The 20,070-nt window shown below is 46.0% G+C and overlaps 1 protein-coding gene and 1 non-coding gene across 4 annotated transcripts in view; both read left to right on the top strand.

Annotated features, from left to right (window-relative positions):
- The first annotated feature begins 53 nt into the window (after window positions 1-53).
- Window positions 54-20,070, top strand: part of PLEKHG3 (pleckstrin homology and RhoGEF domain containing G3) — a 54,151-nt gene continuing 34,134 nt past the window's right edge. For 2 of the 3 annotated variants that reach the window (XM_027768230.1, XM_027768232.1), the window contains exon 1: window positions 4,211-4,357. In XM_027768230.1, the coding sequence (XP_027624031.1) occupies window positions 4,277-4,357 (81 nt within the window). In that variant the 5' untranslated portion in view covers window positions 4,211-4,276. Of the gene's footprint in view, window positions 296-4,210; window positions 4,358-20,070 lie in introns of those variants that run through there. The other variant, XM_027768240.1, reaches the window with a different exon arrangement.
- Window positions 7,115-7,221, top strand: LOC114006179 (U6 spliceosomal RNA). The gene has a single exon (XR_003547937.1). It is a non-coding gene; the product is annotated as a U6 spliceosomal RNA (small nuclear RNA).

Consider the following 20,070-nt stretch of genomic DNA (forward strand, 5'->3'; position numbering starts at 1 on the left):
CGCGGGCCCGAGTCTCCACCCACTGGAAAAATTCCTGGTCCGCCCCTCCCTCGATCCCTCCCTCCCACTGCAGCTCTGGCTAGGTTCGGCCCCGACTTCCTGCCCCGAGTTGGGGAGCGGAGTGCGGGCTAGGGTCCCCGGGGCCGCGACTGCAGCTGGCCGCGTCCTGGACGGCGGAGGGGCTGGCAGGGCCGGTAGCCTGCGCTCCTGGCGACGGCGACTTTCAAACTCGCGCCCGCGTTGCGGCGGCACTGTGAGCGCTGTGAGCGTCCGGAGCCGAGACGGCGACCGCTCGGTGAGTGTCCTTCGATTCTTCCTTCTCGTGCCTGTGTTCAGTCGGCTAAGTGGCTGTACCGAGTCATTCTGGGATCTCATCCCTCAGAGGTCCCCGTGCCTGCCCCAGCAGGGTGTGAACTCCGGGCGACCGGGAAGGGCCCTGGACTGTGTTGGGACTCCTGTCTAGGCGACCTCCCGGCAGAGGGTTGGAGCGTAGAAGGGTTATGCAAGGAGATATTTTCTGTCCTTTTTACCCCCACCCCGGAAACAAAAGGAGCGAATGCGCGGGGCGACTCGGAGGAGGCTCAGTTTGAAATCCGGGAAGCCCGCGAGGCTGAGCCCGCCCGCTGGCTTTGCACGCCCGGGCGCCCGAGGACTGGTCCTTGCCTCGGACAGGGGTGCTGGCGGGTGGATCCTAATGGGGAAGGACCTAAGCCTCTGGTCCTGGGAGCTCTAGAGGCGCCCTCAGCCTGTTTCTGGTTGGGGCCACACGGTGCTTGCTCTTGGGAATCTCAGCTTCCTGGCCTGGAGGGATTAGAGGCGGTGCCAGAAACGAGGTGTCGGGAGCCGAAAGCAGCGAGGCCGCTGACTGCCACGCGCCTCGACCTCGCCCACTCCTGAAATCGGCTTGGTTATTTTCACTTCATTCTCAGCCCCCCTGATTTGGAAAGTTAGGGTAAGGCGTGCAAGCTGGAAGTTTTCTAGACGATGTTTAGGTAGCTACTTTTTCTCTGTGGCGCTACGCTTTTGAAAACAAAAGGTAGATCAGAGGGGGAAACGAAATGGTTGAAGGTCGGAGAAGCGTGGCTGGTGCGCGCGCCGGAATGGGGGTGGGGGGGACGGTGTTAGAAGCGGCCTAAGAGTTTCATCAGCGAGGTCACTTGCTAAACTGTTGGCAAATGCAAGACACCTGTCCTGCTCCAAGGGCCGCCAGCAGGCGACCAGACTGCATCACCTTACAGGGAACGCCGGACTGGGGGTTCCGAGCCCCCCCAGCCGTGCCTCTGCTTGTAGGCCAATCACACGGTCCTTGCTCAAGAAATAATAAGCAGTGAGAGTAATGACAGTCCAGAGAGAGGGGGAGGGGACTCTCCGCGGCGCTGCCTGGCCTTGGGGAAAGCGCCTTTCCTGCCCCTCCTTTGCTAGAGTAGGAGTGGATCCCGAGCAGCGAAACCCCTGCGTCCCCGACAGGAAACCTAGGGACCCAGAAACAGTACCTTCCTCTCAGCTGTTCAGCCCTAGCCCCTGGCTGGGACGGCCTCCTTTCCTTTTGGTAACACTGGTGGCCTCTGCTGTCCTCTGCCTCCACTCTCTTTCTGGAAGGTTAGGCAACTCCTTGGCCCCCTGAAGAATATCTTGCTGGGGATGGGGCAGGGAGGTGGGGAGGAGGTAAACCTGGAGGCCAAATGCTAGTTTTCCCGGTGTGATTTCAGAGCCGCTGTGGGGCTTTTCTGCTGCCTGTTAATGAAAAGCCTAGCAGGGAGAGTGAGAAGACCACTGGACCTGGAGTCCAGCACAGGGTTTGGCAGTTTTCTTCCGGGCTGCACTGCCTGGCATCTCAGATCTTCAGAGTCCCTCTGGCTGCAAGGCCCCTCAGATTAGGGTGTGCAGTTGGCACTTCAAGGCAGCAGAGAGGTGAGGAGTTTCCAGCCTGCGTCCTTGTTGGCCCAATAGGGCCCAGAACTCACATTTCTACACGAATAAAGTGGGATTACTTACCTGCTCTTCCTCTTAGGGGCTAGATGGGGCTAAATAAAACCTTATGTTTGGTGAATACTCCATTAATTCCTGTACCAAATACAGGGTTCCCAGTGGCTAGGAGGGGGCCTTTGAGGGCTTTACAATTACTGGCTGTGTCCCATAAGGAGACAGATACCAGGAGCCGGTGGTGGAAGTTTACATCCCTGGCCTGTAACATCTCAGCTCCAGAGTAAACATTTGCCTTACCAAATCCACAGCTACCCCTGGGTCACAGTGTTTACACGGGAAGAGGCCAAAGGCCTTGGCCTGAGGATGACCAGGGCTGGAGGGGGAAAGGGAAAGGGGCCGTGATCCACATGTGTGGCTGGCCCTCCACACCCACCTCCCTCTTAGAACCTTGTGGAAGCTCTGGCCCTAAGCCCTGGAGGTTGCCAGAGCCCTGGCCCTGAGCCTTTGGGGGTTAAATGTGAAGCCATCTAGCCATTCTCTGTTGTGCTGGGGGTTGGGGCAACACCCTGGGCATGGAGGGTGTTGCCTTTGCAGCTGCACTGAGGGCTGGCTTCAGCTTCTCATCTGCGCCTTCTCCCTCCCATCCCAGGCTGCCCCACCAGCCCAGGCTGCTGCTCTGTCCTGCCTCTGGCCAGCTGCATGTCCACAGGCCTTTGTTCCAGGGCTGCAAACCCGCCCTACTCCACCCTCCCTCCCCAGCAGAAGCCCTTAGGCTGGGGCCCCTGGCAGCTGAATATCACTAAGGCCAGCAGGAAGGCTCCCCTGGAGCTCCCAGGGGACCTAGTAGACCCTCATTTCCTCTTGTCAGGCTAGTCCTGGGGCCCCCAACTCAACTCATCCCTGGCCTCATTGTCTTTTCTGATCTCCTTTCTTCCATGAATGAATGGATCATCCTATCCTCTTTTTCTTCCTAAAGGCAAGCTCTAGTTTAAAGTAGTCATTCCACAGTTGTTTACTTAGCACCTACTGTGTATGAATGCACATGTAAAGAAACAAATCTAACACTCGCTGAACCTCATGGAGCTCATTGCTAGTCTGGGAAGCTAACAATGAATGAAATCAGTTGCTGAAATACTGTAGAGAGCATGTTAGTGATAGGCAGAAAAATATAGGGAAGGTAGATGTGGTTGCCATGGAAGGGGTGAGGTGGCAGATTAGGTGGGGTAGCCTGGGGGTCCCTGAGAAAGGGACTATTGAGGTGTTGCATGGGAGGTGTTTTGCTGCATCTCTACTTTTCCTTTCTTGAAGCCAGCTCAGGCGGCCCATTATGACCTGTGGGAGTGGGGTCTGGACTTGGACACACCTGGGTTCTGATCCTGCCTTGACAGCTTGTGAGATGCTGAAGTCCTTTGAGCTTGGGTTTCTCACCTGGGAAGTGCATTTAGTCATCACACCCACTGCACGCAGCACTGTGAGAGTGAACAATGCAGTAACTTGTGTGCCATGCTTAGCAAAGTCTGTCGAGGCATCTCCTGAGTTATTTCCAAATTTTGCACGGTAGTACAAGATACTTATTGCCATTGCTAAGGATTCTAGAGGAAAGCTTTTCGGGCCAGCAGGTGGCATGGCGTTAAAGATGGCTGGATCCCACCTAGTCCACAGGGCAATTGGAATTTGGACCCTGCAGCCTGAAAATCACCCCGGGGCACAGATGTGATTAGGATTAGAATGGTTTCTCACGGTCCCGTTCCCTATCTCTCTTTCTCTGTCCCCTGGGAGTGCATACCCTATAGCAAACTTAAAAAAAAAAGAAAAGAAAAGAAAAGCTTTTCACTTCAAGTACTGTGCAGGCGGAGGAAATTAGAGAGCGATGCCGACAAAACCCTGTGAAGACTTTCTAGTTAGTGAGCCTGTTACCTACCTACTCTCTATTGCTGATGGTTGAGGATGTAGGACTCCCGGGCGCCGCCCCTCCAGGTGATAGGTGACCTGGGGCCACCCTGATGTCCCTCTCACTGGAATTCCCCCTGCCTCCAACCAGCTGTGATGAATCACACCTTGTCCCTGGCGGCTCCAGGCGGCTTCACAGCTGGGTAGGCTGTTCGCCCTTCCCCCAGCCTCCTGCAGCTAAATTATGCTGCGGGTGGGGAGAGCATGGGGTGGGGGAAGTGAGAGAGAGAGCCAGTGGTGGGTGGAGTTGGCCTCTGAGAGCCTACAGAGCTAGTCCGAGGATTGGCCTAGAGGGCTCACCGGGTAGCAGGATTTAAAGTAACAGAATGGCAGACTCCGTGAGCGCTCAGGGTTGGGCCTGCCCGGCTCCACGTGCATCCTTCCATCCAGCTCATCTGTGATGAGTCTCTCCCTCTCAGCTGGAACCACAGGCCTCAGAGGGGAAGGGGTGCCATTGCAAATGCTGCTGTCAAAATTTGCGGTGAGTGGCTTCCTGGGGCCCTGCCCTGGCTCAGGAAGTGAGGGATGGGCGGTGCAGGGTGAGGCCCAGGGAAACGGTCATCTGCCAGACCACTCCCCCAAGGGCCCCTGCTGTGTGCTAAGGCAGGTCCTGTGATGAAGGAACTTTCCAGGCCTGCTGGTGCAAGCCTGGAGACTGTAAAATTCGACCTAATCTGGCCTCAGAGGAATTTGCATAGAGACCTGGCACAGCCCCAAGCATGTTTATGATGTCAGGTGACCTCAAGTCAGGAGAAAGGAAATGGGGCAGGTGGACTAACCTGTGATCTGCAGGAGTCCCACTGGAGACCTGGCAGCCCCTCTGGCTTCAATCCTCCGGGGGAAAAATAGCTGACCTTGCTCACTGGGTCTGGCTCAAGTGTCTTTGTTTTGAGCTCTCTGAAGGCAGGAATGGTGCTTGGCTTATCTGTGTTCCCACATAGCATCAATAACAGTACAGAGTGCTCCAGGGTGGGAGGGGCTTGTGCGAGGCTTCCACCCCAGAGTAATCTGGGCTTGGTGGTCTCTGCATGTGTTCCAGCTTTTGCTCTAGGGGCTCAGGGAGAAGGCAGGGATAGGGGTCAAGCCCAGCCCTATGTCTGGCAATGCAAAAGGGAGTATGGGACCATGTACCGTTCTCTTCACTGGCCTTTGGGAGAAAGCCCAGATTTAAGCCCAGAGAATGGGTTTACAGGGAGTCTATGCATGCTGAGTAGATTCAGGTGGAATAGGGACCCTCAACAGCAGGACCTAGTGGACGCAGTGGTGGTGTGCCTGCAGCCTTTTAGGGGCCTAGAAGTTGCTCTGATTGCTGAGGTCCGAGTTGAGAGCAGGAGGGGTAAGGTCTGTTTTACTATGGTAACAGAATCTTAAAAGCGAGATGGGTTCTGCAGGCATTTGACCCTCTTAAAAATTCTTCCTTACTCCCCAGGCTGTGAGACTGTGCTCCTGGACAAGAGATGGCTGGTGCTCACTGATCAGAAAAGGGAACCAGTACTCATGCAGCCTTACCCGCCCTGCTCATTGCTACATCCCCAGCGCCTGCTGTGTAGTAGAATTTCAGTCATGTATTTGTCACACAGATAAACCCTCCTGTGGGTGAAACCATAGGCGTTAGACATTTTCATGCTCTTTGCAAATTTTCTGTTCTTTCAGTGCCTAGAACATAAGATTCTAGGAAGTTAACCTGTGGTTAGCTGCGCTGACACTGGGGCTGGAAGTCTCCTGTTTCAAAAGTCTCCTGCTTGCAAAAGTGTGAGGTGCCTGGAGTGATGGGACCAGCCTTCCCAGGCCTGCCACAGTTTGCTCCTTGAAGGTTGGGCCCAGAGGGGGTGTTTATGATCTGGGCTAGAGTTCACCCCACATGTCCCATAGTTCCTTCTCCTATCCTAAACTTCTATCCAGATAAACCTTGCTTCTCAGCATAGAGCCAAGAAGGCCTTAACTTAGCCATCAAGTTCTCACCTTTTTTCCTTCCAGCCTCTGTGGACCCTGTGTAACTTTTACATATAATCAGCATCATCTTTTTTCCAGGCCCACAAAAGATAAGCAGCAAACGAGAGACCAGCATAGAGAAGAAAGAGTGACCACAGTGCAGCTGCGAGTTGGTGGTTAAGAGCAAACAGATCAAAACATAGGAGAAGAGGGCACGTGCCCGAGTCATGGGTCTTTCTTATTTTTTATTTTTTGAGAGGTTTTTGCTATAGGGCGCATGCGCTCGCCAGAAAGACAGATAGAGAGACAGAAAGTGAGAAATCATCCCCTGGGGGCGGGGGGGGGTTTGGCCACACCACAATCCCTTCTTTTCCATTCTCCTCTTGGGATCTTGAGCATGCATGCACACATGTCCAGCATGAGTTTAAGCCACCGGGTCCGGGACTTGAACCATGGTTGACTACATGGGAATCCATGAACTTGAACCATGGTTGACTACATGGGAGTCCAGCGACATAGCCATTACGCCAACTGCTGGTCCCTTATTTTTTAATTTTTTAGGGGAAATAGCTTGGCATACCTTGGACCTCTGGGGGTCATCAGTTTGATAATTGATGATCTGCTGGTAATTGCGTGAGACTTTGAGTCATTAAGAAAAGATGATATGCCCATATGCCCTTAACTGTTGATAAAAGCAGGGAAACACAGATTTTTTTTGGCTATACGGTATGTATGTTCACCAGAGAGAGAGATAGAGAGGGAAAGTGTGAGAAATCACTCCCCAGGAGGATGGTCATGCTGCAGGCCCTTCTCCATTCTCATCTCAGGATTTTGGGTATGCTTGTGCATGTGCCTGGTGTGTTTTCCAAGCTCCAGGGTCCAGGACTTGAACCACCCAGTAGGCCGTGTGGGATCCAGCTGCCTTAACCATGACATTGCCTGGATGGCCCAAACATATTTTTAAAAGATGCCCAGTTATATTGGCTGGAGTTTTAAAAGGTGCTGCTATTTGGGTAATAGTATCACTAATCCTCTCAACAAGGCGAAGTAAATGGTGTTCCCGCCTCCCCCACACATAGGTAAGTGAACTGAGTTTCCATAAGGTTGGGTAACTTGTCCCCGATCACTCAGCTAATGCTTGGCATGGATGAGGTCTTAACTTCTAAATGACTCTGGAGCACACGGTTTTAGCTATACCCCAGGCTGTGTCAAAGCACTGCACTCTTGAAAATAGAGCTTTGGGACCTCTCTCTCCATAGGGTGTCCAGTTAGCTCAGATTTGACTGTGTCAGAATAGAGTTGAATGGTGCTCGCTTCGGCAGCACATATACTAAAATTGGAACGATACAGAGAAGATTAGCATGGCCCCTGAGCAAGGATGACACGCAAATTCGTGAAGCGTTCCATATTTTTGTTTTTCTTATGCAAAATTGCACATATTCTTTACACTGACTTTAATTTATCATGAAAACTGTCATGCTATTGGAAATGTCTTATTTGTAAATAAGTGTTCATAATTTTATTACTGATGGCGTTTTTATCTAGATTTTGAAAAACAAGGTTTCATGGTGTACATAGTTTATGATGTGTATATACTGCCAATAACCTGAGGGAAAAATAAGACGCCAAACGAGGTCACAGAGACAGGCCTTGACTCAAATACCACAAAGTAGATACTTCTTCCTGCCTTTACTGTACCAGTGCCTAGGCTGTCCAGTCCAGAAAAAGGTAATTATGTAGACAACATGATGGCATTCCTTCACGTTATAAGTAGTCTAACGAAACCAATCACATCTAATGCCACAGAGAGGCCACCAAACTATGACCCATGACTAAATCCAACCCGTCACCTGTTTTATACAGTCCACAAGCTAAGAATAATCTTTATTTTTTATTTATTTATTTATTTTTGGAGAGGTTTTTGCTATAGGGTGCGTGTGCTCACCAGACAGAGAGAGACATAGAGACAGAAAGTGAGAAATCACCCCCCAGGGGGGATGGTCACGCCGCAATCCCTTCTCCTCCATTCTCCTCTTGGGATCTTGGGCACGCACGCACACGCGCCTGGCGTGGGTTTTAAGCCACCGGGTCCAGGACGCGAACCGCGGTTGACTACGTGGGAGTCCAGCGACATAGCCATTACGCTAACTGCTGGTTCCCAGAATAATCTTTATTTTTTTGAATGGATGGGGAGAGTCAATAACATTTTTGTGATGTGTGAAAAGATGTACAAAATTCAGATTTCAGTAACCATAAATAAAGTCTTACTGGAACACACACACACACACACACACACACACACACACACACACACACAAAAGAATAGAGTTGAATGGATCCAACCTTAACTTAGCTCCAGCCAAGTGGGTTGCCAGTTATCCAAAGGGAGCTTTCCTCATTTGGGACAAGAATGTTTTCAGTGCATTTAAGTTTGAAGCACCTACCAGGGTGGCACACAGTACTTTCTAGAAAAATGACAGGGAGGAGCCGCAATTGCAAAAATCCCAGGCCTTTTTCCGTCAGGAGCTTTGTTCCTTTGTTGGGTTCTAGATGCTGCTGAAAGGTGCTGTGCTGTGCAGAATGGGTGCTGGTTGTTCCAGTTGGTTTCCAGGGTGGCTGGGGCCTGCCCCTGCATAGGAACTGTGCCTGTGTTCCCTACTGGAACTAGCCAGAGCTAAAAAATGTTAACTTTCTCTGCGTCCTTCTTTCATTTATTATAAGATAAAATATTATAGATGCCATTGAAGCTTGTTCGATCCTTTTTTCTCCCTGCCAGAAGTAATGTTCTCCTAAAAATGGGGTTTTATCATTCCTCGACATATTTTTATACTTTTTGCTGTTACCTGTAAGTAACTTTTAGTACATTATTATTATTATTATTATTATCATCATCATCAGTAGTAGTAGTTTGCTATAGGGCATGTTGTGTTTGCTGGAAAGAAACAGATAGATATAGTGCAAGAAGGAAAGTGAGAAATAAATCCCTAGGGGGATAGCCATACTGCCGTCTTTTCTCCATTGTCTGCTCAGGATTTTGTACATGTACTCATACACCTGGCATGATTTTGAAGTTACAGGGTTTGGGACTTGATCTGTGCAGCCAGCCACCCACGTGAATCCAGTTGCCTTAATTTCTGTGCTACCTGTTGACCGTAGACTTATATTTTAAAAAATATTTTTATTTTTTATTGCTAGAGGGCACATATACTAGAGACAGAGAAAGCGCCTCTTCCCCAAAGGAGTGTGGTCATACTGTAATCTCTTTTGTGTGTCTGGCATGTTTTTTAACCACCAGGGCTGAAACGTGAACCCTGGGCGGTCATGTAGGCTCCAGCTTCCTGGGTATAGCACGTAAATGCTACGCAGTGGGGCCAGCAGGACACACACGCACATGTATATACACACAATATTTTTTCTTTTTTTTAAGATTTTGCCATAAGATGTGTGTACTCATCAGAGAGAAAAAGACAGTGAGAGGGGAAGGGAGAAATCACCCCCTGGGTGGATGGCCATGCTGCAATTCCTTCTCCTCCACTCTCCTCCTGGTATTTTGGGCATGTAGGTGTAGGCACATGCATGTGCGTGGCATGAGTTTCAAGCCACTGGGTCCGAGACTTGAACCATGGTTGACCTTGTAGTCCAGCACCTCACCCGCAACCTCCTTCCCATCCCTCCCCCCCCCCCCCCACCATATAACGTTTTTTAAATCCAGTATTATTTTCTGGATTTCTTCTTTTTTTTAAAAAAAAAAAATTAATTTATTATTTTTTAATTTGACCAGAGAGACAGAGAGAAAGGGAAATTGAGAAAGCAAGCTGCCAGGTCTGGGACTCCAACCTGGCATGTGGGAGTCCAGTACCTTAACCACCATGCCACCTGCTGGCCCCTATTTTGTGGATTTATTCTTGATGATATTTTTACATCTAGTTATTCATCTGAATTGCTATATCGTATCTATATGTGTAAGTATACGATTCCCTTATTGAAGGGTATGTTTCTCTAGGTTGTTACATTTTCTTACCTCTATAAATAATACTGCAGTGAATATCCATGTGACAGTCTTCTCTAGTGTGTAGACCAGCAGTGGGGTTACTACTCACAAAGGTGTACTTCCCAAGGTACTGCCAAATAACACCTTCAGATGACTTGCAACCAGTTTGTGTTTCCTAGAGCTATGAGAGTTCCTATTTCCCTGATATTTGGATTGTCTCTTATCATCTAGTGGGTATGAACTATGTTTAAATTATTTTTTAAAAGATTTACTTATTTATTTTACTTGTTACTATTTATTTACTCATTTATTTTTTTAAGAAACATTTTAAAAGAATTTTTTTTTTTTTTGGAGAGATTTTCACTGTAGGGCGCGTGCACTCGCCAGACAGACAGAGAGACATAGAGACAGAAAGCGAGAAATCACCCCCCAGGGGGGGTGGTCACGCCGCAATCCCTTCTCCTCCATTCTCCTCTCAGGATCTTGGGCACGCACGCGCACGCAAACGCGCCTGGCGTGAGTTTTAAGCCACCGGGTCCGGGACATGAACCGCGGTCGACTACATGGGAGTCCAGCGACATAGCCATTACGCTAAGTGGTGTTTCCCTAAAAGAATTATTTAACTTTATTGTAACTGGACCAGAGATGAACAGAGTGAGAGAGAGAGAGAGAAAGCAAGCTACCAGATCTGGGACTTGAACCACAGTCAGCCATGTGGGAGTCTAGTGCCCTTAACCACCATGCTGCCTGTTGGCCCCTTACCTGCTGTTGGCACAGTGGTAAGACCGTGCGCTATGATACTGGCCCTCCGTGGGAAGGTCCCAGGTTTGTGTCTGGAGACTCCCTCGTTAGACTAGGTACATGTGCACATGCCCATAATCTGGGGTGGTTGAGACCAGAATCGGGGCATGAGGAACTCATTGAAGGTACCTGTCTCTGTCTGTTTCTCTCCCATGGAAGAACTAAATAAATTTGAAAATATTTGTCTAAAAATTCTTTTTTAAATTGGCACTTAAAGGACCAGCCAGGTGGTACGGTGGTTAAGGTGGCTGGATCCCACATGACTGTGCAGTCTGAGTCCTGGACCTGGTGGCTTGAAAAACATGCTATGGGTGTGTGTGTGTGTGTGTGGGGGGGTGTGTGTGTGTGTGTGTGTACCAAAATCTGTGAGAAGAATGGAGGAGAAGGGATTGTGGCGAGGCCATCCTCCCCTGGGGGGCGCTTTGTCACTTTCCCTCTCTGAGCACACGTGCCCTATAGCAAATTAAAAAAAGGAAGAAAAAAATTAGCACTTAGATTATAGTTACGTTTGTTGACTCATTATATTTACTATTCTGTGCGTTCTTGGCTTTACATTAAAATTTGTCTTCAGGTGGACCCACAGTATAGACATAACAGTGCTGCACAGAGGAAGCCGGGTCCCACAGCGCCAACCAGGCCTCCTGAAAACCACGTCGGGTGTGTGCGTGGGGTCCTGACAGGATGGAAAATTGGAAGGAGAAGGATTGTGGCATGATCAGGCCCTGTTGTGGGGTTCTCTCTCTTAGTCATTCATGTGCATGCTCCTCTGACATTAAGACATACATCCTTTTATTTTGACCAGAGGGCACGCACGTGTACCTGAGAGAGCGTGGACCCTAATGGAGGGTGATCACACCACAATCCTTTTCTTCCATTTTTGCTTCCTGTCATAATTTTGGGTGCTGAGATATGGGGACAGCCTAAAAATTTTTTTTTGCCTAGATAATACATCCATATGAGTCAAACTCATAAAGAATGCAGTGAAAAGTCTCTTACTCTGTTCCCTGGCCACCCCGCTCCCCACCCTGAAACAGATTAGATGTCCTTACATACTTTTCCGAAGGTTTTTTGTTACACCATTCTTAATTGCTATTGTCTTTTTTTTTTTTTTAAGTATTTTTAAACAATTATTTATTAAAATGTATGCACACTCATGAGAGAGAGAGAGAAAGCTACCAGGTCTAGGACTTGAACCACAGTCAGCCATGTAGGAGACTAGCTTCCTAACTGCCATGCCATTAGCTGGCCCTGACATTGTCTTTTTTCAGCTTGTTTGTTGGTTTGTAGGAATTGTATATATGTTAAATAATCCTTTTTGGGGGGAGTGGGGAGAGATTTTTGCTATAGGGCGCAAGTGCTTGCTGGAGAGACAGAAAGGGACAGAGGGAGAGAAAGTGAGAACTCATCCCCCAGGGTGGATGGCCACGCCACAATCCTTTTTCTCTCCTCTCTCAGGATTGCGAGCTGGCGTGATTTTTCAAGCCCTCAGGTCTGGGACTTGAACTATGGTTGGCCATGTGGGAGTCCAGTGCCTTAACTACCATGCCACCTGCTGGCCCAGTAATTAATATTTTATAAGTCTTATATATTATATTGTATCTGTGGGTTATCTTTATTAGTTCAAGTTATTATTAAAACACCTATTTTATGTTATATAGACTATCTGCATGCATGCACATCGGCGGAGGGTGTGGAGGGGAGGGGCAGGTTTGTACCCTCCACAGATTCTTGTCACTCTGATCCCCTTTCTCCAGTCTCCCAGATGTCAGAATCTTGGACACATGCCCACATCTAGTGTGTTCTCAGGCAGGCGTAGGGATTCGAACCTGTGGTCAGCCATGTGACCGTTAGCACTCAGTTCAGTTTGCTATCAACCACTGTACTAGGCTGGGCCACTAATGTCATTTTTCATAGAGAACTTGTTTTTTAAATTTAACTTTTTAAATTTATTTTTAATTTGTCCAGAGAGGGACAAAGTGAGAGGCAGAGAGGGAGGGGGAGAGAAGTGAGAAAGCAAGCCACCAGGTCCTGGATTCGAACCGTGGTCAGCCATGTGGGAGTCCAGTGCCCTTAACCACCACGCCACCTGCTGGCCCCCAGAGAAGTTTTAATTTTAATGTTGTCAGCATTACCAATTTTTTTGTCCTTTTTGTATCTTGTTCAAGAAATTCTTTCCTACTGTGGTTTTTAATAAGTGTGTAGTCTAATACATTTTATTTTGGACTTTTGTTTCCTTTATTTACATTTGAAATTCATCCAGAATGTTTATAGTTTATTTTTCCACGAGCATGATGGACAGAGAGACAGAGAGACAGCACCCCCAGGAGGATCCTGATGCTGCACTTTACCCTCAGCCTCAACCAGGCCTGGGTCACAAGGACACAAGCACACCCTACATGCTCAGGGAGTGTCAGATGCAAACCTAGAACCCTTCCTGTGGGTCAGCCTTGCAGAGCTTTGCACTTTACCTCTGTACCACTGGCAGACCCCATGGAATGTGGTTTTTTATGTGATGCTAGTTCTCAACCTTGGCTACATATTAAAGCCTCATGAAGAGCTTTAAAAAAAAATATGGGGCCAGCAGGTGACATGGTAGTTAAGGGGCTGGACTCCCACATGGCCAACCACGGGTGTAGGTCCCAGACCTGGAGGCTTGAAAATCACACAGGGCACATGCTCACATGTGTGAGTGCCCAAAATCGCAAGAGTAGAATGTTGGAGAAGGGATTGCAGTGTGGTCATCCTCCCTGGGAGTGATTTCTTATTTTCTATCTTTGTCTTTCTCTGGTGAGTTTATGTGTCCTATGACAACCCTCGCGCCCCCCCCCCCCCAAAAAAAAAAAAAAAAAAAAAGGATGAAGCCTGAAGCCTGAATCTCACTCTAAATCAGACCAGTAAAATATCTTGGGGTGGGGTCCAGGCATGGTGATACAATGACCTAGTTGACCTTTATGAATAGCAAAGATTGAGACCTACACAACCTCGTAAGATAGAACTGATTTTGTTTTTCCCAGAAGCATAGCCAGTTTTTCTAGTGCTGGTTACAGAATAGTTTGTACTTTTTCCACTGACTTGTTCCTTTTTTTTTTTTGGAGAGGTTTTTGCTATAGGGCGCATGCGCTCGCCAGACAGACAGAGGGAGACGGAGAGACAGAAAGCGAGAAATCACCCCCCAGAGGGGATGGTCACACCGCAGTCCCTTCTCCTCCGTTCTCCTCTCGGGATCTTGGGCACACACGCACAGGTGCCCGGCGTGAGTTTTAAGCCACCAGGTCCAGGACGCGAACCGCGGTCGACTACATGGGAGTCCAGCAACGTAGCCATTACGCTAACTGCTGGTCCTGACTTGCTCCTTTTAAGCTAGTCATTGTTCCTGTGCATGACTGTATGTATGTGTGCATATCTATAGTTATTTATAGTTTTATCAAGATATATCTTACATTTCTTAAAATTCACACTTGTAAAATGTATAGTTCATTGCATTTTAGTGTATTCAGAGTTGTATAGCCACCACACTGTCTGATTTTTAAAACAATTTTATGGGGGAGAGGGAGAAACCAGCAGATGGTATAATGGTTCTGTTGCTGGACTCCCACGATCTAGGTTTGAATCCAAGTAGCTTGAAACTCATGCTGGGTGCATGTATATTTATGCTCAAAATCCTGAGAGGAGGATAGAGGAGAAGGGATTGTGGTGTGACTATCCCCCCCCGGGAAGAGTGATTTCTCACTTTCTGCCTCTCTGTCTCTCCACCAAGTTCATGTGCTCTATAGTAAAAATCTCTTTTTAAAAAAAAAAATTGATTTAACTTTATTTATTTATCCATTTATTTATTTTAATTTGACTGGAGAGGGACAGAGTGAGAGCGAGAGAGCACGCGAGGGAGGGCAAGTAAGAAAGCAAGCTGCCAGGTCGGGGACTTGAACAGCAGTCGGCCATGTGGGAGTCCAGCATCCTTAACCACCACTCTACCTGCTAGCCCCCAGTAAAAATCTCTTAAAAAAGGCATCATTCCCCCAAAAAAACCCTGCACCCGTTAGCAGTAATTGTTCATTTCCCTACTCTCCCAGCCCTAGGAAACTACTAATGCACTTTCTCTCTCTCTGTCCTGGACACTTCACATAAATGGAATCATACAGTATCTACTTTTTGTGATTTGCTTCCCACCCAAGGTTTTTTTTTTAATTTTTTTTTTTTTTTGGCTACAGGGCATACGTGCCCTCAGGGGGAAGAAAGAAAGACAGAGAGAGCACCCTCCCTGCCCCATCCATGGCCATGCTGTAATCCCTTCTCCTCCATTTCTCCTCTTGGGAATTTGGGCACACATGCACATGTGCTTGGCATGTTTTTCACGCTGCTGGGTCCCAACTTGAACCGTGCAGTCAGCCACGTGGGACCCAGCTGCCTTAACCACCAGCCGGCTCTGAGATTGACTTCTTTCATATCGCCTGATGATCTCAAGGTTTATTCATGTTGTTGTATGTGTAAAAAAATCTTTTTTAATTATCAACTAATATTGCATGGAATACCTACAGATTGAATATCCCTTATCCAAAATGCTTGGGACCAGAACTGTTTCAGATTTCAGATTGTACTAGGTTTTGGAATATTTGCATATGTGTATATAAGATGAATTATCTTGGGAATGGGACCCAAGTCTAAACATGAAAATTTATGTTTCATGCTGTCCTTACACATGTAGCCTGAAGGTAATTTTATACAGCATTTTCGTATGACAGTGTTTTGACTACACTATGTCACATGAGGTCAGATGTGGAACTTTCTCCTTATGGCCTAATGTTGGGGTTCGCAATGTTCTGGATTTTGGAGCGTTTCAGATTTTGCGTGTTTGGATTAAAGATGCTTAACTTGCACTAAATTTTGTTTCTTCGTTTATCAGTTAGTGGGCTGTTGAGTTGTTTATACTTTTTGGCTATGATGAGTAATGCTGCTGTGAATATTCATGTACAAGGATTTGGGTGGATTGTGGTTTTGATTCTTGAGTATGTAACAGAGTTGTTGGGTCATAAGTAACTCTCTGTTTAACTTTTTGAGGAACTTCTAATTTGTTTTCCCAACAGCCTTTACTATTTTACATTCCCAGGAGCAATGTGTAACAGATCTGATTTCTCCAAATCCTTGCCAGTTCTGGCTGTTGTCTAACACTTTGATTTTCGCCATCCTTGTGGGTATGAAGTAGTATTAATTTTGGTTTTGATTGGCATTTCTCTAATAACTAATGATGTTGAACATCTTTTTATGTGTTTATTGGCCATTTCTCTCTATATCTTCTTTGGAGAAATGTCTGTTTAGACCCATTGCCTGTTTTTAAATTGTGTTGCCTTTTTATTGTCGAATTGTAAGGGATATAATAAGTTTATTGTCATGATTTATGACTTTTTTTTCTCATTGTGTGGCTTGCCTCTTCACTTTCCTGATTGTGCCTTTTGAAATTCAGGTTTTTAATTTTGTTGAAGTCCAATTCATCTTTCACTGGTGCTTTTGGTTTTGCACCTAAGAAACCATTGGTCTCCCAAGTTCAAAAATATTTACTCTTGTCTTCTAAGAATTTTATAAATTTAACTTTGCACCTTCGCTGAAGATGAATTGATCATAAATGGTGATGTCTTATTTCTGAATTCTTTTTATTTATTTATTTTTTAAGAGAGATTTTTGCTATGGAGTGTGTGTACTCACCAGAGAGACAGAAAGTCAGAAATCACCCCCCGGGGGGATGGCCATGCCACAGTTCCTTTTCCTTCATTCTCCTCTCAGGATTTTGGGCATGCACACACAGGTGCCTGATGTGAGTTTTAAGCCACCTGGTATGGAACTTGAACTGCTGTCAGCTATGTGGGAGTCCAGTGAAATAACCATTATGCCATCTGCTGGTCCCTTATTTCTATATTCTATTCCATTGATCTATAATATGTAGGTCTGTTCTATGCCAGTACCACACAGTCTTAATAGTTATGGCTTTGCAGTAAATTTTGGGGCCAGCAGGTGGTGTAGTGGTTAAGGCCCTAGGATCCCACATGGCTGACCACAGTTTGAGTCCCAGATCTGGTGGTTTGAAACACATTGGGCACATGTGTGTGTGTTCCCAAAATACTGAGAGGAGAATGGAGGAAAAGAATTGTGGCTGGCCATTTTGCCCCAGAGGGCGAGGGTGATTTCTTACTTTCTGTCTCTCTCTCTGGTGAGTGCACGTGCCATAGAGCAAAAATCTCTCTAAATAAATAAATTTTAAATTGGGAGGAATAAATCCTCCAACTTTGTTCATTTTCAAGGTTGTTTTGGCTACTCTGGGTCCCTTGCTATTCCATATAAATTTTAGGATCAGCTTGTCAATTTCTGCAAAAAAAGCAGCTAGTATTTTAATAGAGACGGTGTTGAATTAGTAGATTTTGTCAAATATTGCTGTCTTAACAGTATTAAGTATTCCAACTCTTTTTTTTTTTTTTTTTGGAGAGATTTTTGCTATAGAGCGTGTGCGCTCGCCAGACAGACAGAGAGAGACATAGAGACAGAAAGTGAGAAATCGCCCCCCAGGGGAGATGGTCACGCCGCAATCCCTTCTTCTTCATTCTCCTCTCGGGATCTTGGGCACGCACGTACACGCGCCCGGCGTGAGTTTTAAGTCACCGGGTCCAGGACGCGAACCGCGGTCGACTACGTGGGAGTCCAGCGACATAGCCATTATGCTAACTGCTGGTTCCCAAGTATTCCAACTCTTGAACCTAGAATATCTTTCCATTTTTTAAATGTCTTTCTTTCAGTATTGTTTTGTTGTTTCTGGTGTCCAAACGTCGTACTTCTTATGTGAAATATGTAAGTATTAGGTTGTTGGGAAAGTCACGACACACTTCTGCATAGATAAGCACGTCATGACAAAAAGAATAAAATACGGGGTAGTTGGGAAATCATGACGTGCTTTTCTATGCAAAAATGTGTCGTGACTTTCCCAACAACCCCGCATTTTATTCTTTTTGTTGATGTTATAAATGGGATTTTCTTAATTCCATTCTTGGACGGTCCATTGTGAGTGTGTAGGAATAGAATGAATGATTCTGGGGCTGGCAGGTGGCATGATGGTTGGGGGTGCTGACTGTGGTTCAAGTGTCTGACCTGGCAGCTTGCTTTCTCTCTCTCCCTCTCTCTTGTCAGTCTGTTCTTCTCTGGTCAAATAAATGAATAAATTAATAAAGTTAAGCAAAATCCTTATTTTTCTTTTTTAAAAAAGGAATAGAATGGTTCTTGTTTATTGAGTTTGTATCTTGTCACATTGCTGAACTCTTTCATTCTAATGGCTTTATAGTAGATTCCTGAAGATTTTCTGTATATAAGATCACTTCACTGGTGAATACAGATGCTTTTGACCCTTCTTTTCAATCGGCTCTCTTCTATTCTATTTATTTACTTTTTTGTTGGCTGATTTCCCTCCTAGAACACCAATGTAATGTTTAATAGAGTGGCAATGGTAGATATCCTTATCTCGTTTTTAATTTCAGTGGGGCAACATTCTACCTTTCTCTGAATATAATGTACTGCGGGTTTCTCATGGATGCTCTATGTAGGGCTGTGGGTGTTTTCTTGGATTCCTAATTCACTGAATATTTTTATCATAGATGAGTGTCGAATTTTGCCAAATTTGTTTTGTTACTTTAGGAAGGGGAATTATTGAAATGATAAGGTGGTTTTTATATTTTATTCTATTACTGAATTGTATTAATTGGTTTTGAGATTTAACCCAATCTAGTATATCTGGGATAAGTTCTGCTTGGTCATAGTGTGTGTTCCTTTTTGTATGTTGCTGGATTCAGTTTGTTAGTATTTTGTTTATTTTTTTTTGTGTGTTTGTGTTCATAAGGGATATTGGACCATAGCTTTTATTCTGTGATATCTTATCTGGTCTTGGTAGTAGGATAGTATTGGCCTCATAGAATGAGTTAGGAAGAATTTCTTCTTTTTTTTCCTCCCCACCTTTAAATTATTTTTATTTAATCTTATTTATTATTATTGCTTAATAATATAGTTCTGGTGGCTTGCTTTCTCACTTTCTTTTTCTCTCTGGTCAAGTTAAAATAAGTAAATAAATAAAAAGTTAAATAAAATAATAAAAAAAGAAAGAAAAAGAAAATGATCTCTCCAAAGGTCAGCCTCATAGTGCTGTGGTTAAACACAGGAGGCAGGTCCTGCCTGGCTGATCATGGTTCAAATCTTCACCCCACCTTATGCCAGGTGTGTATGCATGCATGCCTCAAATCTTAATGGGATGGAGAAGTAGAGGAAAAAGGATTGTAGCATGACTACACCCCACTGGAAGGTTATCGAGTACATATGCCTTCTGGCAATTAATTAAAAATTAATGAAATTCACCCCTCCTCCATTCTTTTCTTCTTCCCCCTCTGTGCATGACCCTCTAAGTCTCTTAAAGTTTCTATTTATTATTATTATTTTTTTCATGGAAGGATGTATGTGTTCACCAGAGAGAGAGAGAAGGAGAAAGCACCCTCTAATAGGGCAGGTCACATCACAGTCCCTTCTCTTCCATTTCTCTATCCTGTCAGAATTTGGACTATGCACACATATGCACACACAGTTTCTCAAGCTACTGTGGATGGGATTTGGTTGGCCATGTGGAATCTGGCTTCCCTTAACCACTAGGTCATAGGCTGGCCCTCTAAGTTCCTATTCTTTTCTTCTTTTCCTTTTAAAAGTTTTTTCACCACAGGGTACGTGCGCTGGCTGAAGAGAGAGAGAGAGAGAGAGAGAGAGAGAGAGAGAGAGAGATGGTGTTAGGGAAAGCAAGAAAGCACCTCCCAGAGGATGGCCACACTGCAGTCCCTTTTTCTCCGTTCTCCTCCTGGGATTTTGGGCATATACACACACGTGACTGTGTGATTTTTGAGCCACCAGGTCCCTAGCCAAACTGTGATCAGCTATGTGGGAGTCCGGCGCCTTAACCACCATGCCACATGCTGGCCCGAGAGTTCCTATTTTCTGTCTTGTCTCTTTCCTCATTTTATTATTATTTAAATAATTATTGTAAAATTTATTTATTCGTTCATTTTAAATTTGACCACATACATGCACATACACTCTCTCTCTCACACACACACATATACACACACACACACACACACACACACACACAGAGCAAGAGAGAGGGAAAATAAGAAAGCAAGCCACCAGGTCTGGGATGTAAATTGTGGTCATCCATGTGGGAGTGTCCAGCACCTTAACCACCATGCCACCTGCTAGCCCCTCCTCATTTTATCTTTTATTTCACTAATTCTCTCTTTAGCTATGTTTAATTTTTCTATTTACCCTAACGATAGGGGATTTTTAATTTTTAAATTTTTATAGAGAGAAATATTTTTGCTGTAAGGGCCCACTGGAGAAGCAGAGACATCTCCCCTGGAAAGATGGCCACACCTCAATCCCTTCTCCTCTGTTCTCCTCTCAGG

This window comes from Tupaia chinensis, unplaced genomic scaffold (assembly GCF_000334495.1).
Source record: "Tupaia chinensis unplaced genomic scaffold, TupChi_1.0 Scaffold000075_1, whole genome shotgun sequence".
NCBI classification, from domain to species: domain Eukaryota; kingdom Metazoa; phylum Chordata; class Mammalia; order Scandentia; family Tupaiidae; genus Tupaia; species Tupaia belangeri.